The sequence below is a fragment of the Trichosurus vulpecula genome, chromosome 3, assembly GCF_011100635.1.
Source record: "Trichosurus vulpecula isolate mTriVul1 chromosome 3, mTriVul1.pri, whole genome shotgun sequence".
Taxonomy (NCBI): domain Eukaryota; kingdom Metazoa; phylum Chordata; class Mammalia; order Diprotodontia; family Phalangeridae; genus Trichosurus; species Trichosurus vulpecula.
Genome location: NC_050575.1, coordinates 91,652,644 through 91,679,618, shown reverse-complemented (window position 1 = coordinate 91,679,618; position 26,975 = coordinate 91,652,644). Strand labels below are relative to the sequence as shown.

General features: G+C 41.4%; 1 protein-coding gene across 1 annotated transcript in view; it reads right to left on the bottom strand.

Annotated features, from left to right (window-relative positions):
• Positions 1–22,403, bottom strand: part of SH3TC2 (SH3 domain and tetratricopeptide repeats 2) — a 69,425-nt gene extending 47,022 nt beyond the window's left edge. Inside the window, exons 1-5 of the mRNA XM_036749759.1 lie at positions 22,352–22,403; positions 13,253–13,380; positions 6,158–6,263; positions 3,524–3,667; positions 1,647–1,848 (exon numbers count right to left, since the gene is read on the bottom strand). Coding sequence (XP_036605654.1) covers positions 1,647–1,848; positions 3,524–3,667; positions 6,158–6,263; positions 13,253–13,380; positions 22,352–22,403 — 632 coding nt within the window. The remainder of the gene's footprint in view (positions 1–1,646; positions 1,849–3,523; positions 3,668–6,157; positions 6,264–13,252; positions 13,381–22,351) is intronic.
• Between the last annotated feature and the right edge of the window lie 4,572 nt (positions 22,404–26,975).

Here is a 26,975-nt window from a genome sequence, read left to right as displayed (position 1 = left end):
GTAAGATGGAATCTATCTTCTCGTCCTTTGGTTGGCCACACAACCCTTTGGGTAATGTCATGGCCACCATTTAGGACACTACTGCTCTAGTACATCCCACTCCCCTTTTAGAAAAGAAGAAACAAGTCCAGTGAGGGGGAATGTCTTGCCCAAAGTCACAAAAATCACTAGCGAATCATGATGCTTGTATCCAACATAACCACACCCACCTTTGACCCATTACAGTCCAAAACTCACTCCCCCACTCCCACTGTTATGTAAGCTCCCAACTTTCTCTTTCTGAAACAGATATTAGTCCCTCTAGGTAGTTATAACCTAACTAATTTGGACATTCACTGAAACAGTTGTGTGGATGCCTTTGAGATAATCCCCAGACTACCACCATAATCACTAGCATGTTCATTAGGAAAAAAAAATACTGATAGGCATGCATGATTGAAACATTTGGCTGTCAGCGGACTAGACGGTCTTCTAATGTGGTCCCTTCTAGCTAAACATTCTATGATCCTTGCTATGCTTAAGATCTTTTATGACTTATAGTTATTTGAGTACATTTGTCTCTCCTTTGTGAACTCTATGAGGGCAGACAATGGAACCTATTTATTTGCACTGCCCTTTCCCCAAAGCTGCTAAATGAAGGGGCCCAAATACAATAGGTACTTAATAAATGTTTGCTGGATTGCACTGGATTGAGTTGGAAATGCCTAAATCCATCGCATTACTGGCGGGGAGATACCAGTGAACTAGAGTTCATGACTCACAGAGCTATGGACAAACCTCTTGTTTAAAGGCTTGAAGAAGCTCTGTAGTATGATGGAAAGATTGTTGGACTTGAAATCAGTAGACATGGCATCAGGTTCAGGGTCACATAGTTCACTATGGCCTCAAATCCTGGTGGTGCCTATGTGGCCATGGACAAGTCATTTATCCTCTCTGTGCCTCAGTTTCCTCATCTGTAAAAGGAGGCAATTGAACTAGATGACATCTGAGGTCCCTTCCATCTTTCAACTAAATCTTTTTAATCCTATCAGCTTCATTTTCCTCATCTGTCAGACTAATAACAACGGCAACACAAACAGTAGTAATAATATAGAGTTGTCATGAGGAAAAAGCACTTAGTGTTGTGCAGAGGCAGCCTGGAAAACATATTGAGTTTGGAGTCAGAAAAACTGAATTCTAATTCTGTTATTATCCCTCTAATAGCTGCGTAATATATCAAGTCTTATCTTTTTTCTGGATCTCAGTTTCTTTATATGTATAATGAGGGGTTGACCTTTCAACTCTGAATCCTATGATCATAAGTGTCCTATAGAAATGTGAATGATCATTATTCTGTCTTTGCTGTAAAGGGTGATTTCGGAAGGCTATCAGACATGAGGGAGGTTATCAATACAAGCAGTAAGTCTTAGCTCCCCAGATAACTAGAGCTCCTGATGGAGAAAGGGCTCATATTCTTCTCTCAGGGACCAGAACACAGAACTTGAATATGGAATTTTCAAAGACATAACTGATTTGTTTGCCAACCAGAAAAGTCTGTCTCAATGCTTTCAGGATTCTGCTTCCTGTGTGGTGATTTCAGACCGGGACCACTCATGATGTGTAGGCAGGGTAGAAGGCTCCACTCAGCCTAATATCTCATTACTCACTGGTGGAAGGGGAGAGACAGTGGTTCTATAGCTGCAACAGGCACCAAGCCCCGAAGACCAGTCAGCAAGGAGGTGCCTTCACATTCTGTTTCTTCTTTGTTGTTCTTGACATAGATCAACTCATTCTTGCAGAGCCTCAGGTACTCCCCACTGTCCTTCTCTCCTGAACGAAGGACAGTGTGCAAAGTTCTAGAGAAATGACCTACAGACAATGAGATAAAACACGTCAACAAACATTTATTAAGCATTTGCTATGTAACAGACACTGTGCTAAGCTCTGGGATTGCAAAGAAAGGCAAAAATAGCCCCTGCCCTCAAGGAGTTCACAATCTAATGGTGGAGACAACATGCAAAGAACTATGTATAAGCACATTATATACAGGATAAGTTGGAGATAATCAACAGAGGAAAGGCATTAGCATTAAGGGGATGGAGAAAGATAAGCCCAGAATCTTCCATCTGGAAGAGACTTTAGAGGTCACCTTGTCCAACCCCTTCTCTGATGCAGGTATCCCTTCCATAGCTCTCAGGAGTGGCCATCCAGCTATATATACCTACAGTCGTTATGATGGGGCACTCACCAGCTCCCTGGGCTCCCCTTGTTTGCATGTTCAGTCTTACATTGAGCCAACATTGTGCTCCCTGTAAATTCTACCCACTGCTCCTGGTCTTACCTCCTGGAGCCCAACAGAATAAGTGTAATCTTCCAACTCTTGATAGATTTGCCTGAAGATATGAGACAACATGTTCCCCCAAAGTCTTCTCTTCTCCAGTCCAAACATTCCCAACTCCTTCAAATGATTCTCTTTATGATATGATTAGTTCTTTCAGTATTCAAATTATCTTTCTCCTAATCACACCTTTGTTTTTTAATGTCATTTTAGAAACATGATCACTAAGATTACATAGAACTAAATGAGAACTAAACAAAAACTCTAGATATCCTCTGATCAGGAAAACCAAGATATGTGTTGGACATCAATTGCCTCCCTTGTTCTATTATTGCAACTTAAGATTGGATTATGTTTTCAGCTGCTATATCATAGTGTTGGGCTTGTAGACCACTAAGACTCTCAAATATTTTTCAAATAAGCTGGTGCCTGGCTAAATCTTTCCTATCCTGTACATATACAGTTGATATTTTACATTTTTCCTGTTCTGTACTTGGGATAATAGAATCATGGATCCAGAAAATAATGTAGTACAATCTCCCCATTTTACAGATGAGAAAACTTGATATGGTTGATATTTTAAAGCTAAATGCAAAATTTTACATATCTCCCTTTAACATTTAATTTTATTAGGTTTGGCTTATGGTTCCAGCCCGTGTAGAGATGTTTTTTGGATCCTAATACAGATATCGCAAACATTAGCTATTTCTCTTAGGTATTGCCATCCACAAATTTGATATATATGCATTTAGGCCAGCACAGTGATCATTAATAAAAGTATTAAATAGAACAGAGCTAAAGACAAACTCCAAAGTCAAGGAACAATTACCTGATGCTCACAATCAGAGTGAGCCCAGGGTCACATCATTAATCAATACTTGACCAGGGTCACATCACTAATAGGCGATTGAGGCTCATGCCTTCCTGATTAAGCAATTACTATGTGCCAGGCAGAACATTCACAAAACTGCTCTTCTAAGAACATAGCCTTTAGACCTAGAAATCATCTAACCATTTTACAGATGAGGAAACCAAGGCCCAGAGATGACAAGCAAGTTCCCACCAAGATCACTCAGGTAGTGAACGGAGCAGTATATAAAATGTAGGCCCTCTTTCTCCAAATCTCCAGTTCTTTTCATTGTACCCGACTACCTATTGCAGGAGACAAAGGCCTGGCCATCATCGGCATCACTACTAATGACTTACCTTCCTGCACCAGGAGACCTTGGTAGATGGCCTCCAGGTGTTCTTTGTTGACTGTGACATGGATCTTAGTGTCTTCCACTAATTTGCATTTGAGCCAATAGTTGTGGTCAAAGAGGAGCTGCTCCAGGCAGAGAGACACGTGGCCTGTGGAGAGTCAACCCACGGAATAAGGTGCCAAGCCAATGTGGTCCCTAGCCAAGCCCCTTAGGGGTTCCTTCTTAACCTGGGATTTCTTTCTGTCCCAATCCTATCTGCCTCACATGGAGTTTGGAATGTTGGACAACAGACGGTGGGATAGAGAATTCTAGAAGGGGTTTAGAAGAGCACCAGTTGTGGGATTTTACAGTGGGAGTAACTAATTGGTCTCCCTGATCTCAAATGCTTCCCCTCTACTCCAATGTCTTATTTTAATATTAAAGGCTACCAGTTATACAGCACTTTATGGTTTAGAAAGAGCTTTACCAAGTTTAGCTAATTTGTGCCTTAATACAACACTGCAAGACACTCACTGTTGGTATCATCATTCCGATTTTACAGATTGGGAAACTGAGGGACAGTGAAGTTACATGACTCGATAACAATAACCCATGTTTCTTTTGAGGCAGCTAGCTGAGACAGATAGGAAGGCCTGAGCTCAAATCCTGCCTCAATTGCCTGTTAATGATGTGACCCTAGGCAAGTAATTTAAGCTTTATCACCCTCCACTTTTCTCATCTGTAAAATGGGAATCATGATAGCACCTTATTCCACAGGGTTGTAAGAATAAAATTATATAATCGGTGTAAAACACCATAAATTTTAAAATGAGGTATAAATGCTAGCAATTGCTACTTATAGACCCCTTTAAAAAGGCTTTCAAAGTTCTTTCCTCAAAACAACTTTGTGAAGGAGGCAAAGCAAGTATTATTTTCTCCATTCGACAGAGAACTATCAAAAAAGTTAAGTGATTTTGCCCCCAACATAATTATTAAGTGTCAGAGGGAATTTGAACCCAGGCCTCAGCTGGCTGCCAGTTGTGCATTATTTCCACTATATCATACTGCCACCGATTTTCCTACTTTCATAAAGTTGGTGTTTCCTGAGATTTAGAGCTGTCCTTCAGGGACCATAGAGATAGACCATCTAGCTGTTTGAGTGTCAAACCCAAACAAGAGCCACTAACCCATAAATAAGGATCCCTGCAGGCCACATATTGACTTAGTTTTATGTATTTTTTTTGGAGGGGGGAGGTGAGGAAATCAGGGTTAAGTGACTTGCCCAAGATCACACAGATAGTGTCAAGTGTCTGAGGCCGGATTTGAACTCAGGTCCTCCTGACCCAAGGGCCCGTGCTCTATTCACTGTGCCACCTAGCTGCCCCTTGACTTAGTTTTAAAAGGTAAAATTTCTATGTTTCATTGTTGCTTTCCATTTTCTTAAATACTTCCCTATTCCATTTTAATCTGGTTCAGGTCACACTTGGGGGAACTGTGGGCTACCTGTTTGATGAGTGGAGCTGTCTGCTCCTAGACCAACCCGTCTCATTTTACAGAGGAAGAAACTTAATCTAGGAGAAGTTAAGTCATTTGTTCAAGGTCATGCAGATAGTAAGTCAGAGGTTATCCACATCCTATGACTCTAGAGCTGTTCCATACTTCCTCCCAAAAACTGAGGCCTGGAGATATGCAATGATTTTCCCAGTACCACACAAGGAGTAAGGAATATACTTAAATAAACCCAGATCCTCTCATTTTAAATCCAGTACACTTAGGCAGGACTTAAACGCAGATTTCTCCTAACTTCAAGCCCAGTACCATTTCTGGTGCTCCATATTGCCTCTCCTAGGGGACAGTGGAATTTACAGGGAAGAGAATTAAGAACAGAGAGGGAAGTTGCCTGCCCAAGGTTGACTAGGCCAGGATATACACTATTTGAACTTGAGTCTCCTGACTCAAAATTCTGGTGCACTGAACATTTGCCATTGTCTTTACACATTCTCCATTTTCTTTCTCATATTGGAGCCTGCCACCCCTGTGCCTTTGACCACAAAATTTCCTAGCCCAGGGGTGGGGATCCTTGGGCCTTGAGGCCACATGTGGCCCTCTAGCTCCTCAAGTGCAGCCCTTTGAATCCAAACTTCACAGAACAAATACCCTTAATAAAAGGATTTGTTCTATAAAACTTAGACTCAGTCCAAAGGCCACACTCAAGGACCTAGAAGGCCACTTGTGGCTTTTAGGCCATAGGTTCCCCACCTTTGTGACCTAGCCAATAATGTCCTGTCTCTTCCCCAACTCCCTCCATCTCCCTCTATTGATCCTGCCTATTCTTCAAGGCCCAGCTCAGATGACAACTCCTTCATTAAGCTTTCCTTGATCTCCTCCCTTCTTCCCCTGCTTTCAAAAATTATCTTCTTTTTTAGGGCCTTAAATAGCCCTTTCCACCCCTCTGCACACATCCTCTACTTTGTACTTTAGTCTCCCTGAGACTCAGTTTCTGTCTTGTAAAATGGAATACAGAATACAGAGGGATACATTGTGTACACAAAGAAAGTCATGCACTATATACATTATGGGGAAGTTATAAGGAAAGCACTTTGTAAACTAAAAAGTCTTCTAGAAATATGAATTGTTTCCCATTCAGCCTTTGCTTTACCTAGATTCAGATATGTAGAGAACTTCCATATTTCCTCAATAGTCTTGAAGGTGATAATGAACTGGTCTTTATCGACTTGTATAGAAACAAGGCGAGCTGAGAGTTCCTAAAAAAACCAAACAAACCAAAAGAAACAAACAAACAAAACAGAACAATGAGACAATATAGGATATCAAATCAGAAGAGCCCTGAGAGACCAGTGAGTCTAACCCATTCATTTTACAGAGATAAAAAATGAAGAGCCAGTGATAGGGAGTGACTTACACAAGGTGATGTAGCTAAATTTGTTTTTCAGAAAACTCTAGCCTTAGTTTCTGACTTTGCATGATAGGGGCAGAATTCCTGACAATAGGACAATTCTATGTTTCTAAAGCATAATCTCCACAATGATTCTGCGAGATACATGGTGCAAGCATTATTATCCCCATTTTAAAGACCAGAAATCTGAAGTTCAGAGAAGTTAAGTGATTTGCCCAGGGTTGCAGAGTGAGCTTACACACTGGTCTTAGTAATCCAACACAGGTTCCCTGACCTCAGACCCATTGTTACACATTTTACAGCATGGCATCTGCAAAGTCCTATAAATAGCATCAACAGAGTTCAGAATTCAGTTGTGTTGTAAAGGGATACATCATATACACAGATAATTACAGGAAAATTGATGAGAAAGAGAGCTAAAGATTCAGAAAAACATGAAGGACAACAAACGGGTTTGGGGAATTTTTTAACTTGGTTTAAGAACTGCAGAGAAGTGAGCTGAGGCTTAACTTAAGGGAAAGCTTCCTAACAATTAATGTTATTCAAGGGTGAAATGAGTTGCTTTGGGAAGCAATCAGTTCCTGCTCATTAGAGATCCTCAATGGAGGCTGGATAATTACCTGGAGTGGGGGGTGGGCGTTGCATAGCAGAGATTCTTGTACAAGGTTGGACTTTATGGGCACTGAGATTGCTTTGGACTCTGGGATTCTTTCACCCGTAAAAATTACTTTAACTAATCTCTACCACCAGCTCATATGAGTTATATTCTAGGGTCCTGGAAGACTATAGGATGTGACTCCTGGGATACTGTCCATGATCTTTGAAAAATCATAGAGAAGAGACAAACTGCTACAGTACTGAAGAAAAGCAAATGTCTTGATTTTCGACAAGTTGAAAAGGTGGCGTCTATAGACTATATCCAGGAGAACTTGACTTTTTTTTTTCTTGGCAAAATTCTATAAAATGTTGTTAAAGAGCTGGTCCCTGAATATCTAGAAAATAAAGTGATAAAAATCCAGAAAAGAGCAGTTGGCTTCACTGAGAATAAGTCATACCCTATCTCATTGCCAGAAGAAAAAAAAGAAAAGAAAAGAAAGAAAAAGGTTTCCTAGACTAGTAGATAGATCAGGCCAATGTAGTATATAATAGTTACCTCGATGTTGGCAAAATATTTACCATCCTTATAGACAAGAAGTTAATAGGGGGCCTTGATGATATTATAGCTATGTGACACAAATTTGGAAGGGACAATTTACACATTTGATAACAGGATGAGGATCCAAGCAGACCTCCATAGGCCGGAGCAGAGGTGTCCAATGCACCACCCATAGGCTGCCTATTGCCCAACATACTCCCAAGTATGACTAAACCAGGTTTAAATGTTTAGAAAAATGAACAAAAATACAATAAAACATAGAAAACATTACATTTTTAAAATAAGATAATATGCGGCCTGTAAGGATCCTTATGTACAATTCAGTAGACCCATTTTCTATCTGGGTTTGACACCACTGGGCTAGAGAGATGGGCTGAATCAAATAAGATGAAATGTAATAGAAACAAATGTAAAGTTTTATACTCAGGCTCAAAAAATTAATTTACTAAGGACAAAGTGAGGAAAGTGTGGCTAAACAACAGGTCTTTGGGATCTGAGTAGACCAAAAGACCAGTATGAATCAACAATGCAACATAATAGACAAAAAAAATCTAATATTTATTTGGGCTGCATTAAGAGAAGCATAGCATACAGGATACAAGAGGTGATAATCCCACTGAATTCTGCTATAATCAGACCACATTTGCAGTATCATGATCAATTCTAGATATTACATTTTAAGAAGGAAACAATAAATAAATCAGACAGGGTTCAGAGGAGGACACCTAGGACAAGGGGGGCTGACTGCAAGGCCATAGCATAGAATCAGGTGAAATTAAAAACCTATGGTCCCATGATGTTTAGTCAGGAAGGACAAGATAGCTTAGAGGTAACATGATAGCTGCCTTCAAGCAGCTGAAGTAAGCTGTTGTGTGGAAGAGATATTCTACTTGTCTTGAGTGACCCCCAAATACAGAACCAGGAGCAGTTGATATAAGTGGCAGAGAGGCAGATTTTTGGCTCCATATAAGAAGAGCTTCCAAAAAATTAGAACCTCCCGAAGTAGGATGAGTTATCTAGAGACAGGGGATTCCCTATGACCAGGGTACTTCAAATAGAGTTTTAACATTTATTTGTCCAAGTTGTCATGAAGCAGCTAGTGAGAGTAGTGGATAGAATATAGGACTAGGAGTCGGGAAGAGCTAAGTTCAAATTCTGCATCAGATACCTATTAGCAGTGTGACCCTGGGCAAGTCACTTGACCGCTCTCGGCCTCAGTTTCATCACCTGTAAAATGGGGATAAGAATAGCATCTATGTAACAGGATGGTTGTGAAGATCAAGTGAAATAACATACATAAAGCACTTTGAAAACCTTATTAAAGTGCTGTGTATGTTAGGTATCATTATTGACATTGTAGAGAGCCATTTTGTGCTGATATGAATTGAATTGGATGACTTCTGAGGTTCTATTCTACTCTGAATTTCTGTGATTAAGAGGCAGCATGGTTTGGTAAATGCAGCATTGGACTTGAGGTCAGGAAGACTTGGTTTCAAATGTTATCTCAGACATTTATTAGCTGTGTGACCCTGACAAAGCCATTTAATCTCTCTGTCCCTCAGCCCTATCTGTAAAATGAGGGGTTTGGACTAAAAGGCCTCTAAGGTAACTTCAGGTTCTAAATCTATGGTCTTGTGATTCTACGATAAAGGAGTACTTCCTAACCTCTAGCCCATACTACTAGATCATCTTCTGACTTCTCTTGTAATTAAATGTTGGAATTTTCTCCTTTAAATTCACTTTGATATTTGTATTTCTTCTTAGATTTCAAAATTATAGTGATTTTTTGATTAAAGAACTGAATTCAACAGACTTGGAACTAGGTGGCTCAATGACTAGGGCATGAGACCTGGAGTCATGAAGACTTGGGTTCATATCCTGCCTCAGATATTTACTAGTTGTGTGACCCTGGGCAAGTCACTTAACTCTGTTTGCCTCAGTTTCCTCATCTGTAAAATGATCAGGAGAAAGAAATGGCAAACCACTTCAGTATCTTTGCCAAGAAAACTCCAAATGGGGTCACAGAGAGTCAGACATGACTGAACAATAACTCCGTCATAGGGTTATTGCGAGGATTAAATGAAACAGTGAATGTAAAGTGTTTTGTAAATCAACCAGTTAAGAATCCATAAATATCTATTAAGTGCTGCCTAGTTTCGAGGCAGTACGCTAAGTCTGGAAATACAAAGAAAAAGCCAAAACTCCCATTGTTCTCTTCAAGTAGCCTACGTTCTAATGGGGGAAACAGCACATAAACACAAATCAGTACATACAAGATGAATACTGAATAGATGGGAGGTAGCCTCTGAATGGAAAGCACCAGCAATTGAGCAGACTAGGAGAGGGGCTTCTGTTAGCTATTGATATATTTCTGCCGATCCAGTCCCACTGAGGGTCACAGGATTTTAGATGATCGATTTGGAATTAGAAGGAATCTTGGAGGCCATGGAATAAAACCCCCTTTTGGCTGAGGAAACAGACTGAGAGAGGTTAGGTACTTTCTTAGGGATCACATGATTAGGAAGTATCTGAGGCAGGAGTTAATCTCAGGCTTTCTTTCCTCTAACCACGGTACCACCTCGCTGCCTAAAGATTCGAACTTATAACTCCTCATTTATCAGACCAGCACTCTAAGCCCTGAACTATTGGTTATCCCCATTCTATTGTCCACTTCTTACCAGACATCCTAGAAGTTTCAAATAATATTCATTCTATTTCCTCTTTTTAATAGAAATCAGGCTCTGGATAAGTGCCTACTCATTGTTTCACTGTCCCAAATCACAGAGCCAAGACAATAGAGAAGCACACTTCTTATTTCCAACCGACACTTCTAGACCATCCATCCCTCAATCGTTTTCCTATTTACAGCTCTATTTAGTCCACCAGGACCACCTAATCACCATCTATGTTGCTGACTGCTATTCCAGGTCATTTTTCAACTTTTCCATAGGATTAGTACCTGGCTTGCAATCATCCTCCCCACTCTACCTTCTGTCCTCATCTCCTGAGACTTCAGTATTCATGATGACAATTCCCCTAGCCATCTAACCTTGAAGTTCTTTACCTTGGGATTATTTTTGACTCTTCCTTCTTCTTATTTTTTCCATCCAACTAGTTACCGAGATGTGATCATGACATGCATCAATGTTATTTGAACCTATCACCTCTTCTCTATTCCTTCTTTCACCAACCTATTATTGGGTCCCTATAACCATGCACCCAGGCTATTCCAATTGCTTCCTAACACATATCCTACTTCCATGTTCTCCTTGTCAATCTATCCTTCATAAAATTATCAGAAGACTTTCTTACCCATATCTAGTCATGTCTTCCTTCCATGTAGAAGTCTTCAGGAACAACTTATCTCCACCTAAGTAAAGTTCATAGGGGCAGCTAGGCGGCTCAGGTGAGAGAGTGCCCAACCTCAAGTCAGGAAGACTCATCTTCCTGAGTTCAAATCTGGCCTTACTGGCTGTGCGACCCTGAGCAAGTCACTTAACCCTGTTTGCTTCGGTTTCCTCGCCTTTAAAATGAGCTGGAGAAGGAAATGGCAAACCACTCCTATATCTTTGCCAAGAAAGTCCCAAATGGGGTCATGGAGAGTTGGACATGACTGAAAACGACTGAACAGCATACAACAAAGACTACTTTATCTGGGCACTCAAGATTCACAGCCTGATACCACCCATAGCTCAAATCACTCCTCTTCACACACATGATGCTCTAGTCAGACTGGACAGCTCTGTCTCTCTTCATGCTTTGTGCTCTCATACCTCCTTCTCTGGATCAATCTATTCACTCTAGCTGGAATCTTTTTTCTCTCCATCTTTTTCTGCTGAACTCCTGCCCAACAGTTTAAAAGTCATTTGAAAAGTTTTTATGTCCTAGACATTTCGCAGTATATCCTCCCTTGTCACAAAGAAACACAGTTCACTAAAATGAAATGATGTAACAACTGCGTCTGGTATAAGATGTAACATGGAGCATTCATGGTCCCCACCTCTCTATAAGAGGAGGAAAATTCCTGTGGTTTCATGATACCTTGTAAAATATCTAAGGGAGGGATTCTACAGCTTTCCAAAGTAAACTAGTGTCTTTTGATTCACTTATTAATTTTGTTTACCTTAATCCCAAGCCAAAGACTTCTGTGCTATGCTTTTAATGCATTATTGCTTCCATTTTACTGAACAGTGTCTCTTACTTTGCAAAATTCTACATATTGAGGGACCTTTACTCTCATCTTTTTCCCTTCTATTTTTCTTAAACTGAACACCATTGATGTTTTGTATATACCACTGTCCCTTTCCCAATAGATCCCTCTCCTATAATTAAGAACAGTTAAGCAAAACAAATTGGCACCTTGACAGTGTATGCCTCATTCCACACCTGTAGTCTACCCTCTTTGTACTAAGTGCAAGAACTACTTCTACTTTAAAACTCAACCAAAATGTCACTTCTTCCAGGATACCTTTCTTGGTATGCCCCATTAACACAGACCTTTTCTATCATGTTTTACATAGCATTCTGTTCTGCAATTTTCTAGTAAGATTATCATGCATTGTGCTAATGACAGTTTTTGCATCTGTTCTCTTAACAGAGTATAAGCTCCATGAGGGCTGGTACTGTGCCTTCTTGAAATTTTATATCACGGTACCACTTCACACCTATCAGATTGGCTAATATGACTGAAAATGGAAATGATAAGCGTTGGAAAGGTTGTGGGAAAATTGGATCACTAACGCATTGTTGGTGGAGTTGTGAACTGATTCAACCATTCTAGAGAACAATTTGGAATTATGCCCAAAGGGCAACCAAACTGTGCATACCTTTTGATTCACCAATACCACTGCTAGGTCTGTATCCCCAAGAGATCATAAGAAAAGGAAGAGGACTCACACATACAAAAATATTTATGGTAGCTCTTTTTTGTTGGCAAAGAATTGGAAACTGAGGAGATGCCCACCAGTTGGGGAATGGCTGAACAAGTTGTGGTATGTGAATGTAATAGAATACTATTGTTCTGTAAGAAATGATGAGTAGGTAGATTTCAGAAAAACTTACATGAACTGATGCTGAGTGAAGTAAGCAGAACCAGGAGAACATTGTACATAGCAACAGCAACATTGTGCAATGGTCAACTATGATAGACAACTCTTCTCAGCAATACAATGATGCAAGACAATTCCAAAAGACTCGTGATGCAAAATGCTAACCACATTCAGAGAAAGAATTGTGAAACTGAATATAAATTGAAGCACACTATTTTCAATATTTTTGTTTTTTTTCTTATGGTTTTTCCCTTTTGTCCTGATTCTTCTTTCACAACATGACTAATATGGAGATATGTTTAACATGATGTACGTGTATAACCTATGTCAGATTGCATGTCATCTTGGGGAGGGGGGAAGGAAAAGCAGGGAGATAGAAAAAATTGGAGTTCAAAGTCTTACAAAAATGAATGTTGACAACTATCTTTACACATAATTAAAAAATAAGATACTATTAAGTTAAAAAAAAAAGAAATTTTGTATCTTCATCAGTCTCTAGAACAATGCAATGCTCTCAGCTGGTGCTTAATACATGTTAGGTGCATCCATGTTAAATCACATAATCATTCCATGCCCATTGAAGAATAGTTTGGAAGTTTCCCATCTCCTCTCCCCATAGGGGTGGGTTCTCACCTTGAACAATGCATTGACTTCCTTGTTATCATTCTCCATGGCCCACAACCTTTTTCTTGCAGCCTCTTGCAGTTGTTCATTGATTCCTCTCCCAGAGAGGCTATACACAGAGAAAGAGAGGGGGATCTCTGAAAGGAAATAGACATCACAGGTATGTGGAATACAGAATGTGGAAACAAAAGGGATTGAAATGTGGATAACTATCTTGGCTTACCAAAAATGGTGACAGATTGTTTTAGATAGAACATATCAAAGAATCCTTCTCATCCAATACATTTTTCAAAAAGAGGAAACTTAGGCCCAGAGGGGCAGGGGAATGAGTTTCCCAACTCATTCAGAAAGCAAATCAGGGCAGCTAGGTAGCACAGTGGATAGAGCACTGGCCCTGGAGTCAGGAGGACCTGAGTTCAAATCCAGCCTCAGACACGTACTAGCCATGTGACCCTGGGCAAGTCACTTGACACCAATTGACTAAAGAAAGAAAGGTAAGAAGGAAGGAAGGAAGGAAGGAAGGAAGGAAGGAAGGAAGGAAGGAAGGAAGGAAGGAAGTGAATGGCAAGGTTGGGAATTAAATTCACATGTCTTGATTACCTGCTACAGATTTCACTCACTAAGGAAATAGACCCTAGATTAAGATGTCCAGCCCACATTTTTGGTATGTTGTTATCTTAACAAAAATATCCTTGCTGAAATTGCAAGACTACAGGGTGGGGAGTCGGGGCCCTTTGTTCTAGCCTTGGTTCTGTCACTGACTAGCTGTGTGATTTATACAAGTCATTTCTTTTGTCTGGGCCTTAGTTACCTCATCCGTTAATAGCAGATTTGACATATATGGTGTCAAAGGTCCCTTCCAGATCAGACATTTTATGATAGTAAAGCTTTCTTGAAAACCTATTATGAGTTCAGCAGTGTGTTCAGTGCCGGAAGGATATGAAGAGAAATATGACCCAGCTCCTGCTCTAAAGGAGTGTGTGGGCTAATTGAGCAGATCAGACACATACCCACATGAGCCTTCCTCAGCTAGAATGAGCAATAAAATAGGGACAAGAGCCCTGACCTGGGTTTAGTTCTCAGCTCTCCTACTCATTCCCTGTATGACCTTGGTTAAGTCACTTTCACTCTCTGATACTGTTTCTTCATCTATAAAATGAGAGGTTTGTACTAGATTAGCTCCAAGGTACTATCCAGCTCTTAGTGCCTAAGAAACCTATGATACACATAGTCAGGGCAGGGAATGGGAAGAGAGATGGAGGGAGAGGGCATTCCAGGCACAGAGAACAATGTGAGTAAAGACCCTGAGGTGGGAATCCATAGGGTGTGATAAAACAATGTTTCATTCAATTTGGCTGGATCAAAATGTAGCTTCAACATATGGAGCAGAGAATTTTAAGACAAGGCTAAAAGATGTATTTGAACCAGGGTGGACCTGGTAGGCCTATGGTCCTATACGTACAAAAATATTTATGGCAACTCTTTTTATGAGAAAAGAACTTGCTCAAACTAAGGGGATGTCCATAAATGTCCATAAACTGGAGAATGGCTGGACAAATTCTGGAATATGAGTGCATTAGAAAACTATTTGGTGTAAGAAATGAAAGAAAAATGTTTCAACAAAATTTGAAAAACTTGTATGAATTGATATAGAGTGAAGAAAGCAAAAGAACAATTTATACTATAACAACAATATTGTAAAAATGAACAATTTTGAAAGACTTAAGAATTCTGATCAACTCAATAATCAGGCATGATTACAGAGGACTGAAAAAACACTACCCATCTTGGGACAGAGAGATGATGCAACTTTGTACGTGACCATTATGGGAATTGCCTTCCCTTCTCTCCTTCTTTCCCTCCTTCCTTTCCTTCCTTCCTTCTTTCTTTCCTCCCTTTCTTTCTCCTTCTCTCTCTCTCTCTCTCTCTCTCTCTCTCTCTCTCTCTCTCTCTCTCTCTCTCTTAGAAGGGGAAAAATGAATAAATTAATGCCTATTATAGATATAGATATAGATATACACATACATACATACACATATATGGAGGGGCTTTGAACTGAGTGGTACATTAGGAAGATGCCTCAGACAGTGTGTACAAGGATAGAAGGCTGAAAAGGGTAAGACTGGATATGGGGGGAATGTTGCCATAGTTCAGATAGAAAATGAAAAAGGAGTACCCCCTTCAATTCTCCTCCCACTCTAGGTATTCAGATACCTGATGTCATAGACTGTGACTGGAGACATTTTCCCTTGCTTCTTGTTGAGCCTGTTGACTGTCTGAGTCCATTGGATGGAGCTTGTGCATTGGGGGAGGCCTCTTTACCTGGAGGGAAAAAAAAGAAAAATTAAGGCTCAGAGTAAGCAATTCCTAGATTAAGAGTATAAATTTAGAGCGAAAAGGGACTTTGGAGGCAACTGAGTCCAACCTCTCATTGTACAAATGAGGAAACTGAGGTTGAGAGAGATTAAGTGATTTGCTCAGAGTCACGCAACAAATATCTGAGGCAGGATTTGAACTCAGGTCTTTCTGCCTCTAAGCCAAGCAAGTGGGGCAGAAGAGGACGTTTTTAGTCAATAGTGTGGCCAGGCAATTATTCCCCAGAATTGTTCAGATGGGGGAAGTACTGAGAGGTACAGGGCACTAGGCCTTCTAGAATCAGAGGCCTTAAAAAATAAGATGTCAGAACTGTAAAGGATCTTAGAACATAGAATGTCAGAGCTAGAAGATAGCTTAGAACATAATATATAGTGACTACAAGGACCTGCTAAAAAGTTCCCATAGAATATGGGATACCAGGACTAGAGGGGAACTTAGAACACAGAATGCTCAAGCTAGAAGGGACTTTAGAATATAAAATAGAATGTAAGAAGTAGAAGAAACCTTAGAACATGGAATATTAGAGCTAAAAAAGGACCCTTAGAACATAAAATATAAAATTTGAGAGCTAACAAGGAACTTAGAACATAGGCTACTAGAGCTAGAAGAAGCCTTACAACATAGATTGTTAGAGACCTAGAAGTGACCTTAGAACATGGACCTAAGGTATGGACCTAGAAAAAATTTGGAATGCCTCCATTTGTCCCCATGCCATAGGTCTGTCAGCCCTACCTCTAAGGCTCTGTATAAACCAGACACAATATGAGGAAGGGTCCCTTGAAGGATACCCTAGGTAGCTGGTACATGAATGAGAGTTTGTGTGGTAAAGGGGAAGGAACTAGAATTTAAGTTCTGGATTTGTATTCCAGATCTCCTGTTGGTTAACTCTTTCCTGAGACCCAGTTAATGCATTCATACAGTGGGGATAGTAATCTTTACTTTGTCTGCCATAATTGGTCGTTGTGAGAGAACTAGTGAGTGAATGAGTGAGAGAATGAATAAAATGAATTTTGTAAAATCTAAAGGTGATATATAAGCTTAAGCTTGTATTCGAAGTATTAGAATGAGTATTACAGGAGGAGGAAGAAGTGGTGATGATGAGAAAGTACTACTGTTGTTTTGTCATTTTAGTCATGCCAGACCCTTCATGACCCCATTTGGGGTTTTCTTGGCAAAGATATTGGAGTGCTTTGTCATTTCCTTTCTCCAGTTCATTTTGCAGATGAGGAAACTGAGGCAAAGAGGGTTAAGTGACTTGCCCAGGGTCACACTGCTAGTAAGTATCTGAAGCTGGATTTAACTTAGGAAGATGAGTCTTCCTGCTTCCAAGCCCAGCACTCTATCCACTGTGCCAACTAGTTGCCCGACTATGAAAGCAGATGTAGCAAGAGGGACAGAAGTTAAAGAAATACCAGACCATATGTGGAAATGATCAAAAAAAGATTGGTGAGGTAGTGTCCCACAGTAGGCTCTTGGGTGCATTGAAGTTAATAATTATTAATAATTAATATTGGTTAAATTACTTAATTAAAATTAATAATTACCTAAACAAACAATAATTATTAAATAATTAAAAGATAATTAATTAATTGAAATTCTCCTAGATTGCCAAAAATCCTCAGAGTAAAACAGAAAGACTGAGATTAATTAATCACTGAAGAAGTGATTCAAAAGATGCCTCCAAAGGAGGTAGAAGACATAGATTCTTGGCTCCAATGAGACATACCAGAATCTTTATTGATTTTGTGAAAAAAGCTTTACAAAAGTAAATTCTGGGTGAAAGCAGAAGCCAAAGGAGATATAAGAAACTGGATGAAGTTGCAAAGTAAGTGACCTGAACTTTTCTAAGCAAGCAAATGACCAATGAGAAGGTCATACATTGTGGAATAAACGCTCTTCGTGCCAAAAATCAATCTTTGTGCATCAAACAAATGTACAAGAAGTTCATGGAGTCTATTGAGAACATCCTGCTAGTGCCTTCAGGGATGTTCTTCCATCCTATGTTCAATTTAAATTCTATAAACTGAAAACTCCCTATTTCCCTCCCTGTAAGAAAAAGACCTTGCTGGAAATCATAGATAAGTGCTATGAGACCAGCCACCATCACTGGAAGAAAGATTAAAGATGATTTGTCCAAAGAGAAATAGCACAAGTGTTCAGGACCTTGAGGTGCCGAGGTAGTCATTTTGACTCAAAGATATCGTGTGTGTGTGTGTGTGTGTGTGTGTGTGTGTGCCTGTGTGTGAGAAAGAGAGAGAATGAGAGAAGAGAATGAGAGAGAGAAGAGAGAATGAAAGAGAAGAGAGAGAGAATGAGAGAGAGAAATGAGAGACAGACAGACAGAGGGGGGGGGAGGGAGGGAGAGAGAGAGAGAGAGAGAGAGAGAGAGAGAGAGAGAGAGAGAGAGAGAAAGTGACAGTGAGGAAGAAGACAGGGGAGAAGGTAGCTAAGCCTGGATCATACACGCATTCCCTTTTGATGTTTTTAATTGATTGCACTGCTCATTGTCTCTCTCTCTCTTTTTTTTTGGTCATTTTCAGAATTATCATCCTGTGAAGAATGGACAAGGACCAGAAAAGGGGGAGGTTTTTTTTTAATATTTGTTTAAATTTGTATTAATATCATTAGAATTTCTGGATAGAAGAGACACCTGAAGTGTTTCTATGAGAAGGTTAGGATCAACCTTCCATTTTACAGATGGAAAAACCGAGGTCCAGAGAGGGGGGGAAAGTCATACTACTGAGAAAATGTAATGTAGGAGAAAAAGGGCATTTACTAGCTCTGTAATTAGCCTCAGTTACCTCATATGTAAAATGACAATAAAATCCTTGCGCTGCTACCTCCCAGGGTTGTTGTAGAGAATGTACTTTGTAAAATTGCTACAAATTAACTCAATAAATTAATTGCTAAAATGATTTTTTAAAAAATCATTGGTAATTTTGGAGAGAGTAGCTTCACTTAAGTGATGAGGTCAGAAACTAAATGCAAAGGTCTGGGATGAGTGTCAGAGGAAAGGAAATGGAGGCAATGGGGATAGACATTTTTTTCTCATTGTTTGACATTAAATAGGAGAAAAGCTATAAGATGATAATAATCTCAAAGGTTAAGAAAGATTGTAGAAACTCACAAGATTTCTTTTCCCAGAATCACTTGCAGTGTGGGCAAGAGATGTCACAGGGGTGGCCATAGGTTCAATAAACGTTTAATAAGGCTCATTGTGTACAAGGCACCATGGCAGGCCCATAGATGCTCCCACTGGAAAAATTCATGGGAAGAAGGGGGAAGAAGAGTTGGGCTGTCCCAAGACACTGCCCCCTTGCTATGCCTGGTTCCTCATTTATCAAATGAAGTTAATAATACTTTTCTATCTCCCTCCAACAGTTTATTGTGAGGATCAGCAACAATGTTGGCTCCTTCCTTTCTCTAGCTCTTTATTGTTACAAAGTACCTACGTGTATTATTGGCATGTGAAAGATCGGGAGAGGCAGGATAGTTCAGTGGAGCAAGCACTGGCCTTTGGAATCAGAGAATCTGGCTTCGAATCCTAGCTCTGCTACTCAGAAACAAATAAACCTCTCTGGGCCTCTGTTTCCTCATCTGTCAAATGCAGGGGTTGGACAAAATGGCCTCTAATGTTTCTTTTAGCTCTAGATAGATGATTTCCCAAGATCGTCACAAAACAACCAGAGGGAAGGAAGGAAGGTACAAGTGATTTTCTCAAGGTTGCACAGTGAGTTAATGACAAAGGCAAGTAGCTCTTGCACTCACATCTCTGGACTGATTTTTTTCAAGTGCAAAATGCATGTCAGCTATGATTAGCCAATGCTCTAGGCCAGGGCTGTCCAACCTTAGGTTACCTTAGGGCTGCATTAAAATAAAATAATTATTCGAGGGCTGCACCCAGAATAAAAAATATAGTACACCAATAGAAAGTGGGGGAATGCATGTCATCAATATCACAGGTGAAGGCATGAAGCACGAAAGCAAACACGAAACAACAAAGTGACAACACAACGGTATAAAGGTAGGTGCATACTGACTAGTCTGCACCCACAGATCGACTGATAATTCCATGCGATATGTTCTGCCCGTAATACTGCTTAAAAACACCAAAGAAAATTAACATCCATGAGATTATTTATTAGTATTGGAATTAAAAAATCTAATACGCATTCCATACAAATTATTATTTTATTTTTTCGCTCATGAAAATCAAAACCCACAGGTGGGCCACATAAAGTCGCTGCAGGTCACATGTGGCCCACGGGCCATATTTTGGACAGCCCTGCTCTAGGCAGGAAAGGGAAGAGCCATGGATTTCAGGGACACCAGGATGGAAGATTCTAACTGCTCCAGATGGAAGGCAGGTGCTACGATATAGGCAAGGTCGGTATGGCGATTAAACAACATAATATGCACCAAAGGCTTTACAAACCTTAAATTACTAGATGAATGTTAGCAGTTGCTAGTACTGAGGCAGCTAGGTGGTTCAGTGGACAAAGTGCTGGGCCTGGAGTCAGGGAGACTCATCTTCCTGAGTTCAAATCTGGCCTCAGATATTTACTAGCTGTGTGACCCTGGGCAAGTCACTTAACCCTGTTTACCCCATTTCCTCAACTACAAAATGAACTGGAGAAGGAAATGGCAAACACTTCTGTAATTTTGCCAAGAAAACCCCAAGAAGGGTCATGATGAGTTGGACATGAATAATCAGGAAAAAAATAGTACGATCACTAGGAATAGGGACTGGATCTGTGATTTCATTAGTATAGGGAGGTCCTAGGTGAGCAAATGCCTTCTTACTGGTGAGGGTCAGCACTATGTCTGCAACTTATAGTCCCAGACAGCAGACCAGAACATTGTCTTATGATGAGTTACAAAAACAGGACTTGAATCCAAGTCTTTCTGCCTCCAAGATCAGCTCTCCATCCATGACACCACACTGTCTCTTGTTGTCATTATTATTATCATCATCATTATTAGTAGTCCCATTATTAGTATATAAGTAAGTCCCATCAGGGCTCACACTCTGGACTCCAGGTATCTTACTAAATAGAGACTCAACACAACCTGTAGGTTTTTCCTACTTTTCCCTAAATCAAGTTAATAGACTTGTCCCAGCCATGGTTACAGCTCCGAGGCTGAGCAAGGCCTGCTGACTGGGCTGGGGCCAGGACAAGCAGTGAGGTAAGAAAGTGTAGTGTAGTGTAGTGAAGAGTAAGAACTAGGAGATTTGGATGTGAGTTTTTAGCTCTGCTGTGGACTAGTTCTATGACCTAAAATGAGATACTTCACTGCTGCAAGCCTTGCCCTCCTCATCTGCACAATGGAGCTGATGATGCTTGGATTACCTTATAACTAAATTGTCAAGGTGAGCTCCATGCATAATATATACCAGATTGCCTGCCTTCTCAATGGGGGAGGGGGCATGGGGAGGAGGGAGAAAATTTGCAGCTCAAAATAAAAAAAATGCACATATTAAAAATTGTTTTTACATGTAATTGAAGAAAAATAAAATATTAAATTTAAAAAATTAAAGGGTGAGCTTGTTGCATATTTATATAGTGACTGCTTTTTACGTGACACGTTACAGTTTACAAAGTGCTCTCACATATATTATGTTGTTGGGTACTCCCAACACCATTGTTAAGGATAAGGCAGAACAAAGACTATCCCCATTTTATAATGACGAGAGAGTAGAGAATGACCATTTATATAACACCTACTAGGTGCCAGACACCATGGTAAGTGCTTTACAAATATTATGTCATTCAATCCTCACAACAACCATGTGAAGTAGGTGCTGTTACTGCCCCCATTTTATAGAAACTGAGGCAAATGGAGGTTAAGTGACTTGCCCAAGGTCACACAGCTAGTAAGTGTCTGAGGTAGAATTTGAACTCAGGTCTTCTTGACTCTAAGTCCAGGTATCCACCATGCCATCTAACTGCCTAAAGATGGAAACGTGAGGTTCAGAGAATAGAAATGACTTACTGGGAGATGATCGAATCATTAGCTGGGGCAGGATTTGAAGCCAGGTTCATTGACTATGAGTCCACAGATCATTCTTAGAGTAATTAGGAACCCTACTTAACATTTTGTTTCACCCTACCATTTTTTCAGATGACACTTCAAGTAGGGAAGACCAGAGAGATCAGTCAGTGGCATTGAGTTAGGGATGAGGATGAAACTTGAACCCAGATCTCCTGAGTCCGGGTCTAGCAGCAGATGCACCGCACGCATCTGCCTCTCTCCTGCCTTTTTCAGTCCCCCAGAACCTTTGGGAGAAGGAAAGCCCTCATCACCCACTCAGAGAGGGCCACTGGGGATATTTCAGAGAAGCTCTGAATTTCCTAGCTTTCACGGTGGTAGAAAGACCGCCAGACATGGAAGTGAGATAGGCCTAGGTCTTAATGCCGGTCCTGCCATAAAGTAGCTTGTGACCTTAGGCAAGTTACTTTACCACTCTGGGCCTTGGTTGCAGCATTTGTAAAAAATGTGAGGTCTGGATTACATGATCTTTAAGGTCACTTTCAGTCCTAAAACCGATGAGACGATGAACCGTTTCTCTGTGGTTGAGAATCTGGTCCCTGTAAGCCACAGCCAAGTGTGGCCTGATGCCACAAGGCTGTGACCCCTCTGGAGACATACAACACTGTAGACCAAGGGTTAGCACGTCTATTCTGCTGCAGCTCCCAAGCCCTCGGGAGGGGGTAATGAGAGAGAACTCACCTGGGCTCCGACACACACTCCTCAGCCTGGGAATACCGAAACAGCAGCCCATGTGTCCACCATCATCCGGGAGCCAGGCCCGGGGCCCCAGGGAACACACGTCAGGGCAGTCCTGGGGGAGGATGGAGGGGGGGGAGCCTTCCTAGCCGGCCTCCTCCTCCCAGGCACCAGAGAGCCTCTGGTCTGTTCAATGCACAATGCAGCCTTTGATTGTCCGGCCTACAGCTGGGAGGAGGCTAGAGAGAAGGGCGGGAGGGACCAGGCCAGGCCGGCAATCCCAGGGCAGCCCCACAGCTCTTGCACCATCGGCCAGTTGACTTTAGAGGGAACTTTCTGGCCTATCAGGATGTGGGACATTCTTCACATTCTGAGATGGGAGAAAGCATATTTGCTGCGCGTAGGGGCAGCCTGAGTGGGAGTCCCAGGGAGAGATTCTTGTTTTTCTGCTACTGTTTTTCCTCCCACTCTGCCTCCCTAGATTAAGTGGTGTTTTATTTTTTTAAGGAGTTTTTTATGGTTCCCTGGAAAGAAGTCCCAAACCCTACTCTCTCTCTCTCTACAAATACCTGTCACCTAGCCTGTACCCTGACAACAGGCCCAGAATGTGGGGTGAGGGGGTAGGGGGAGAAAGGAGAGAATCTTTGGGTACAGCTCAACTCCCCACCCCTGGCCAAGGCAACTAAAATAAGCTACCTGGTTACATTCCTTCCCCAAGTCACAGAAATAAGCGAGTTGGGACTCGAAGGGGACTTATACTTACAGCTAACATTTATAAGTCCTTTAAAGTGTACTAATACTCTTCACACATTACCTCATTTCATCCTTATAGCAACCCTGTGAGGAAGGACTACTGGTGTTGTTAGCTCCTTTTTACAGATGAGGAAACTGAGGCTCTAAGAGATTAAGTGATTTGCTAATGGTCACATAGCTGGGAAATGCCAGAGGAGAGATCTCTTCATTCCAGGCTATTCTCACTATACTGTGTTCTAATTATCTCTTGTCTGCTTCTATATCTTAGAATATAGAGCATAGAATGACAAGGTTAATAGCATATTTAGGGCTGATGGGTCAGACTCCCTTATTTTACACAGAAGGAAACCAAGGCCAGGAGAAACTGGCAGCCTGCACAAGGTCACACAGGTAATGAGTGATTAATTCCTTCAGGGAATGAGTGTTTATCTTAGACACCTTTGAAAGGCATCGAGGAAGTTTCCTAAGGGTGGCATTGAAGCTGATGGGTAGGGTTTCCACCAGCAGAGAGCTGGGGTGGGGGTGGGGGGTGGGGCAGGGAAGCACGGTGTGCAGTGGAACAGTGATAGCAGAGGAGGGAGATTGTGCACATGGGTAGAGGTAGGGAAGTGCACCGCATGATGCAGGGAGAGTGAGCTGTTCTATGTGGCTGTGACACTGGTCAGTAAGTAAATGTCATCTCTGTCACGAGATTCCAGTCTAGGGCTCTCTCTACCCACCTCTTCCTAATCATGAAAGAAAGCTTCTTGAGGGCAGGAATAAGGTTTTGCTTTTGTTTTTTGCTTGGTGTTTCTTTTTTTTTTCCTTTGCACCCGCAGTGCCTAGTACAGAGCTTGACACACAGTAGGTACTTAATTTGCGTTTGTTGAGTTAGATTCTATTAAACAGCTCCCATTTATTTGGTTCTTTGTATCTTTACAGAGACTTGTCTTATCTCATTTAGGAATCACAGCAACTAAAACGTGCCAAGCATTGTGCTAGGCACTTTACAAATATCCCATTAGAGCCTCACAACATCCTGAGAGAGAGGTGCTATTATAATCCCTGTTTTACAATTGAGGAAACTGAGGCAGGCAGTTAAGTGGCTTGCCCAGCGTCATACAGCTGGTTGGTGTATGAGGCAGGATTTGAATTTGGGTCTTCCTGACTCCTGGTCCAGCACTCTCTCCACTGTGCCACCCAGCTGCCTCTAGGGACTCAAGGAATGAGTCGATGTCCCCATTTTAAAGAAGAGGAAACTGAGGCTTAGAGAGAAGTGACTTGATCTCGTGCTCTTTCCTGGTGCCAAGCAAGCTGAAGGTGCAGCGCAGCAAACTTGTGGCCTTGAGCCGAGGTTCATTCCAAACCTTTGCCTGCAGTGACTTTCATTCAAAACATGAGCTTGCCAAGGACTGCTGCAGAGCCAAATGCAGTCCCAGCCAGGAAAGGGAAGGGCAGGGCACTTACCAGAGCAGGGGTCATAGAGGCTGCCTGCACTGACCTCATCCAGGGGCCCTCCCCACCTTTTCCAAAACATCATTTCCCCACAGCTTGGCTCCCACAGCAAAACAGGAGCCATGTGCTTCCTACCTGAGGAAATCATGGAAACAGACAATTAGAATTGCGGGGATCTCGAAAGCATGGGTCTGAGAGGAAGGAGGGTCCTTAGAGAACCCATCCCCCAGGGGAGGGTTCTTAATCTTTGATGTGTCCTGGACCCCTCTGACTGCCTGCTGAAACCTAAAGACCCCTTCTCAGAATAATCTTTTTATGAGCATAAAATAAAATACACAGGATTACCAAGGAAACAAATTATGTCGAAATAGAGATAATAAAGAGGTTTGTTTTTTTTAAAGTTCATGGTTTCCAGTCTGATTCTAGTCCAACTTGCTCATTTGACAGGTGAGGAAATTTGAGCCAAGACAGGGGAAAAGACCTCCTTAAGGTCACACAATCAGTGCCATGTCTGGGTTTTGCACCCAAGTTTGGCCCTTTGCCACCCCCACCCTCAATCAGGTGGCTGATTTTGCAATTTTGTTCCCTGGTGTGGCTGTTTAGGAAGGCATTTCTTCATACAAAAGATACAAGAAAAGAATGTGTGTGTGTGTGTGTGTGTGTGTGTGTGTGTGTGTGTGTGTGTGAAGGGGAGTGAGTGTTCACCAAGTACTCTAAGGAGACTCAGCCCTGACCACTCCCTCACATACACAGAGGAAAAGGAATTTACCCTCCCTGCAGTGTATCTTTTAGGCAAGCTGTTTTTCAAGAGCCCAACCTTATGCAGAGGTTAAAGATAATAATAAATACGACTAGCTCACATTTCTGTTGTACTTTACAATAAAAAATCCTTTCCTCTAAACAACCTTGTGTAATAGAGAGTACAGATATTAACAGAGCTATAACTAGGGTGGGGTAGTGGGGGCTTTGCACGGCAGGGTGAAACACCTTGAAGGGCCTGACTCAGAGGTGGGAAACCAGAGGCCATGTGGCTCTCTAGGTCTTCAAGTGCAGTCTTTCAACTGAATCCAAACTTCACAGAACAAATGGCCCTCTAGGCTCTCAAGTGTGGCCCTTTGACTAAATCCAAACTTCACAGAACAAATGGTTCTCTAGGCCCTCAAGTGCAGCCCTTTGACTGAATCCAAACTTCTCAGAACAAATGGCCCTCAAGGCCCTCAAGTGTGGCCCTTTGGCTGAATTCAAACTTCACAGAACAAATGGCCCTCTGTAATATTAATTAAGGAGGAACTTTTTTTTTTACTGTTTTCTCTTTTAGAATGCTAAAGTAATCAAGTACCTTTGATTAAGTCTTACTAGGTGCAAAGCCCCAGGCCCACACCCTTTTGTCGATTAGGTGTGAAGCCTTCAGGCCCTAAGAAGGGTATATAAACTCAGAGGTTAGCATTTTGTTTGAGGCTCTCACTCACTGGAAGAGTGTTGATGTGGAGACTCTGGGTAGCTTCTGGAGCTGGAACCTCCCCCGCAACCCAGCCCCAGGCTTTGAAGAAAACCCAGATGTTGGTGCTTCTCTTTTTGGTAACTATGTGTGTGATGTCTTGATCAGACAAAGCCTGTCTGTTGAACTGTGTTATTTGATCTGTTGATATTCTCTGTCTGTAATTTCTGTTTGTATTTGCTCTGAAGTTCAGGGTGATGGCTTTTCTCCCTGAACTAAGTGAATTTTATATGTATGTTTGATTAAAGTGAGATTGTTAACCCCTTAAAGTTACTTTCCTTAGAAAAGCAAATCAAAGAACCTGTGCTGGCAGCTCTTGTTGCTGGTCTTGTTGGGTCTTACACCTCAGCAGCAGCTGAAAGCAGCATTGTTGTTACACACTCTAGGACCTCAGGTGTGGCCCTTTGATGAAATCCAAACTTCACAGAACAAATCTTATTTGTGCAAATTTGGATTCAGTCAAAAGGCTGCACTTGAGGACCTAGAAGGCCACATGTGGCCTTAAGGCAGCAGGTTCCCCACCCCTGTCTCATACACTGACTCCTTCAGGGGGATAACCATAAAGACTATACCCAACCAGGACTGACTGTCCTCTCTCTACCACCATATCCACCCACCTCCCCAGCTCAGTTCTAGATGCATAATGACTAGCTGTGCCTCTGAGTATAATAACAAAATAATAAAATCCCCATTTTACAGCAGCTGATAAGCAACTACGTGGCACAGTGAATAGAGCACTAGACCGGAAGTCAAGAAGACCTGAGTTCAAATCCAGCCTCATATACTTACTAATTGTGTCACTTAACCTCGGTTTTCTCATCTATAAAGTGGAGACAGTAATAGCACCCACCTTCCAGGGTTGTTGTGAGGATCGCAGGTAATAACTGTAAAGCACTTAGCCCAGTGCCTGGCCCATCATAAGTGCTATATAAATGTGAGCTA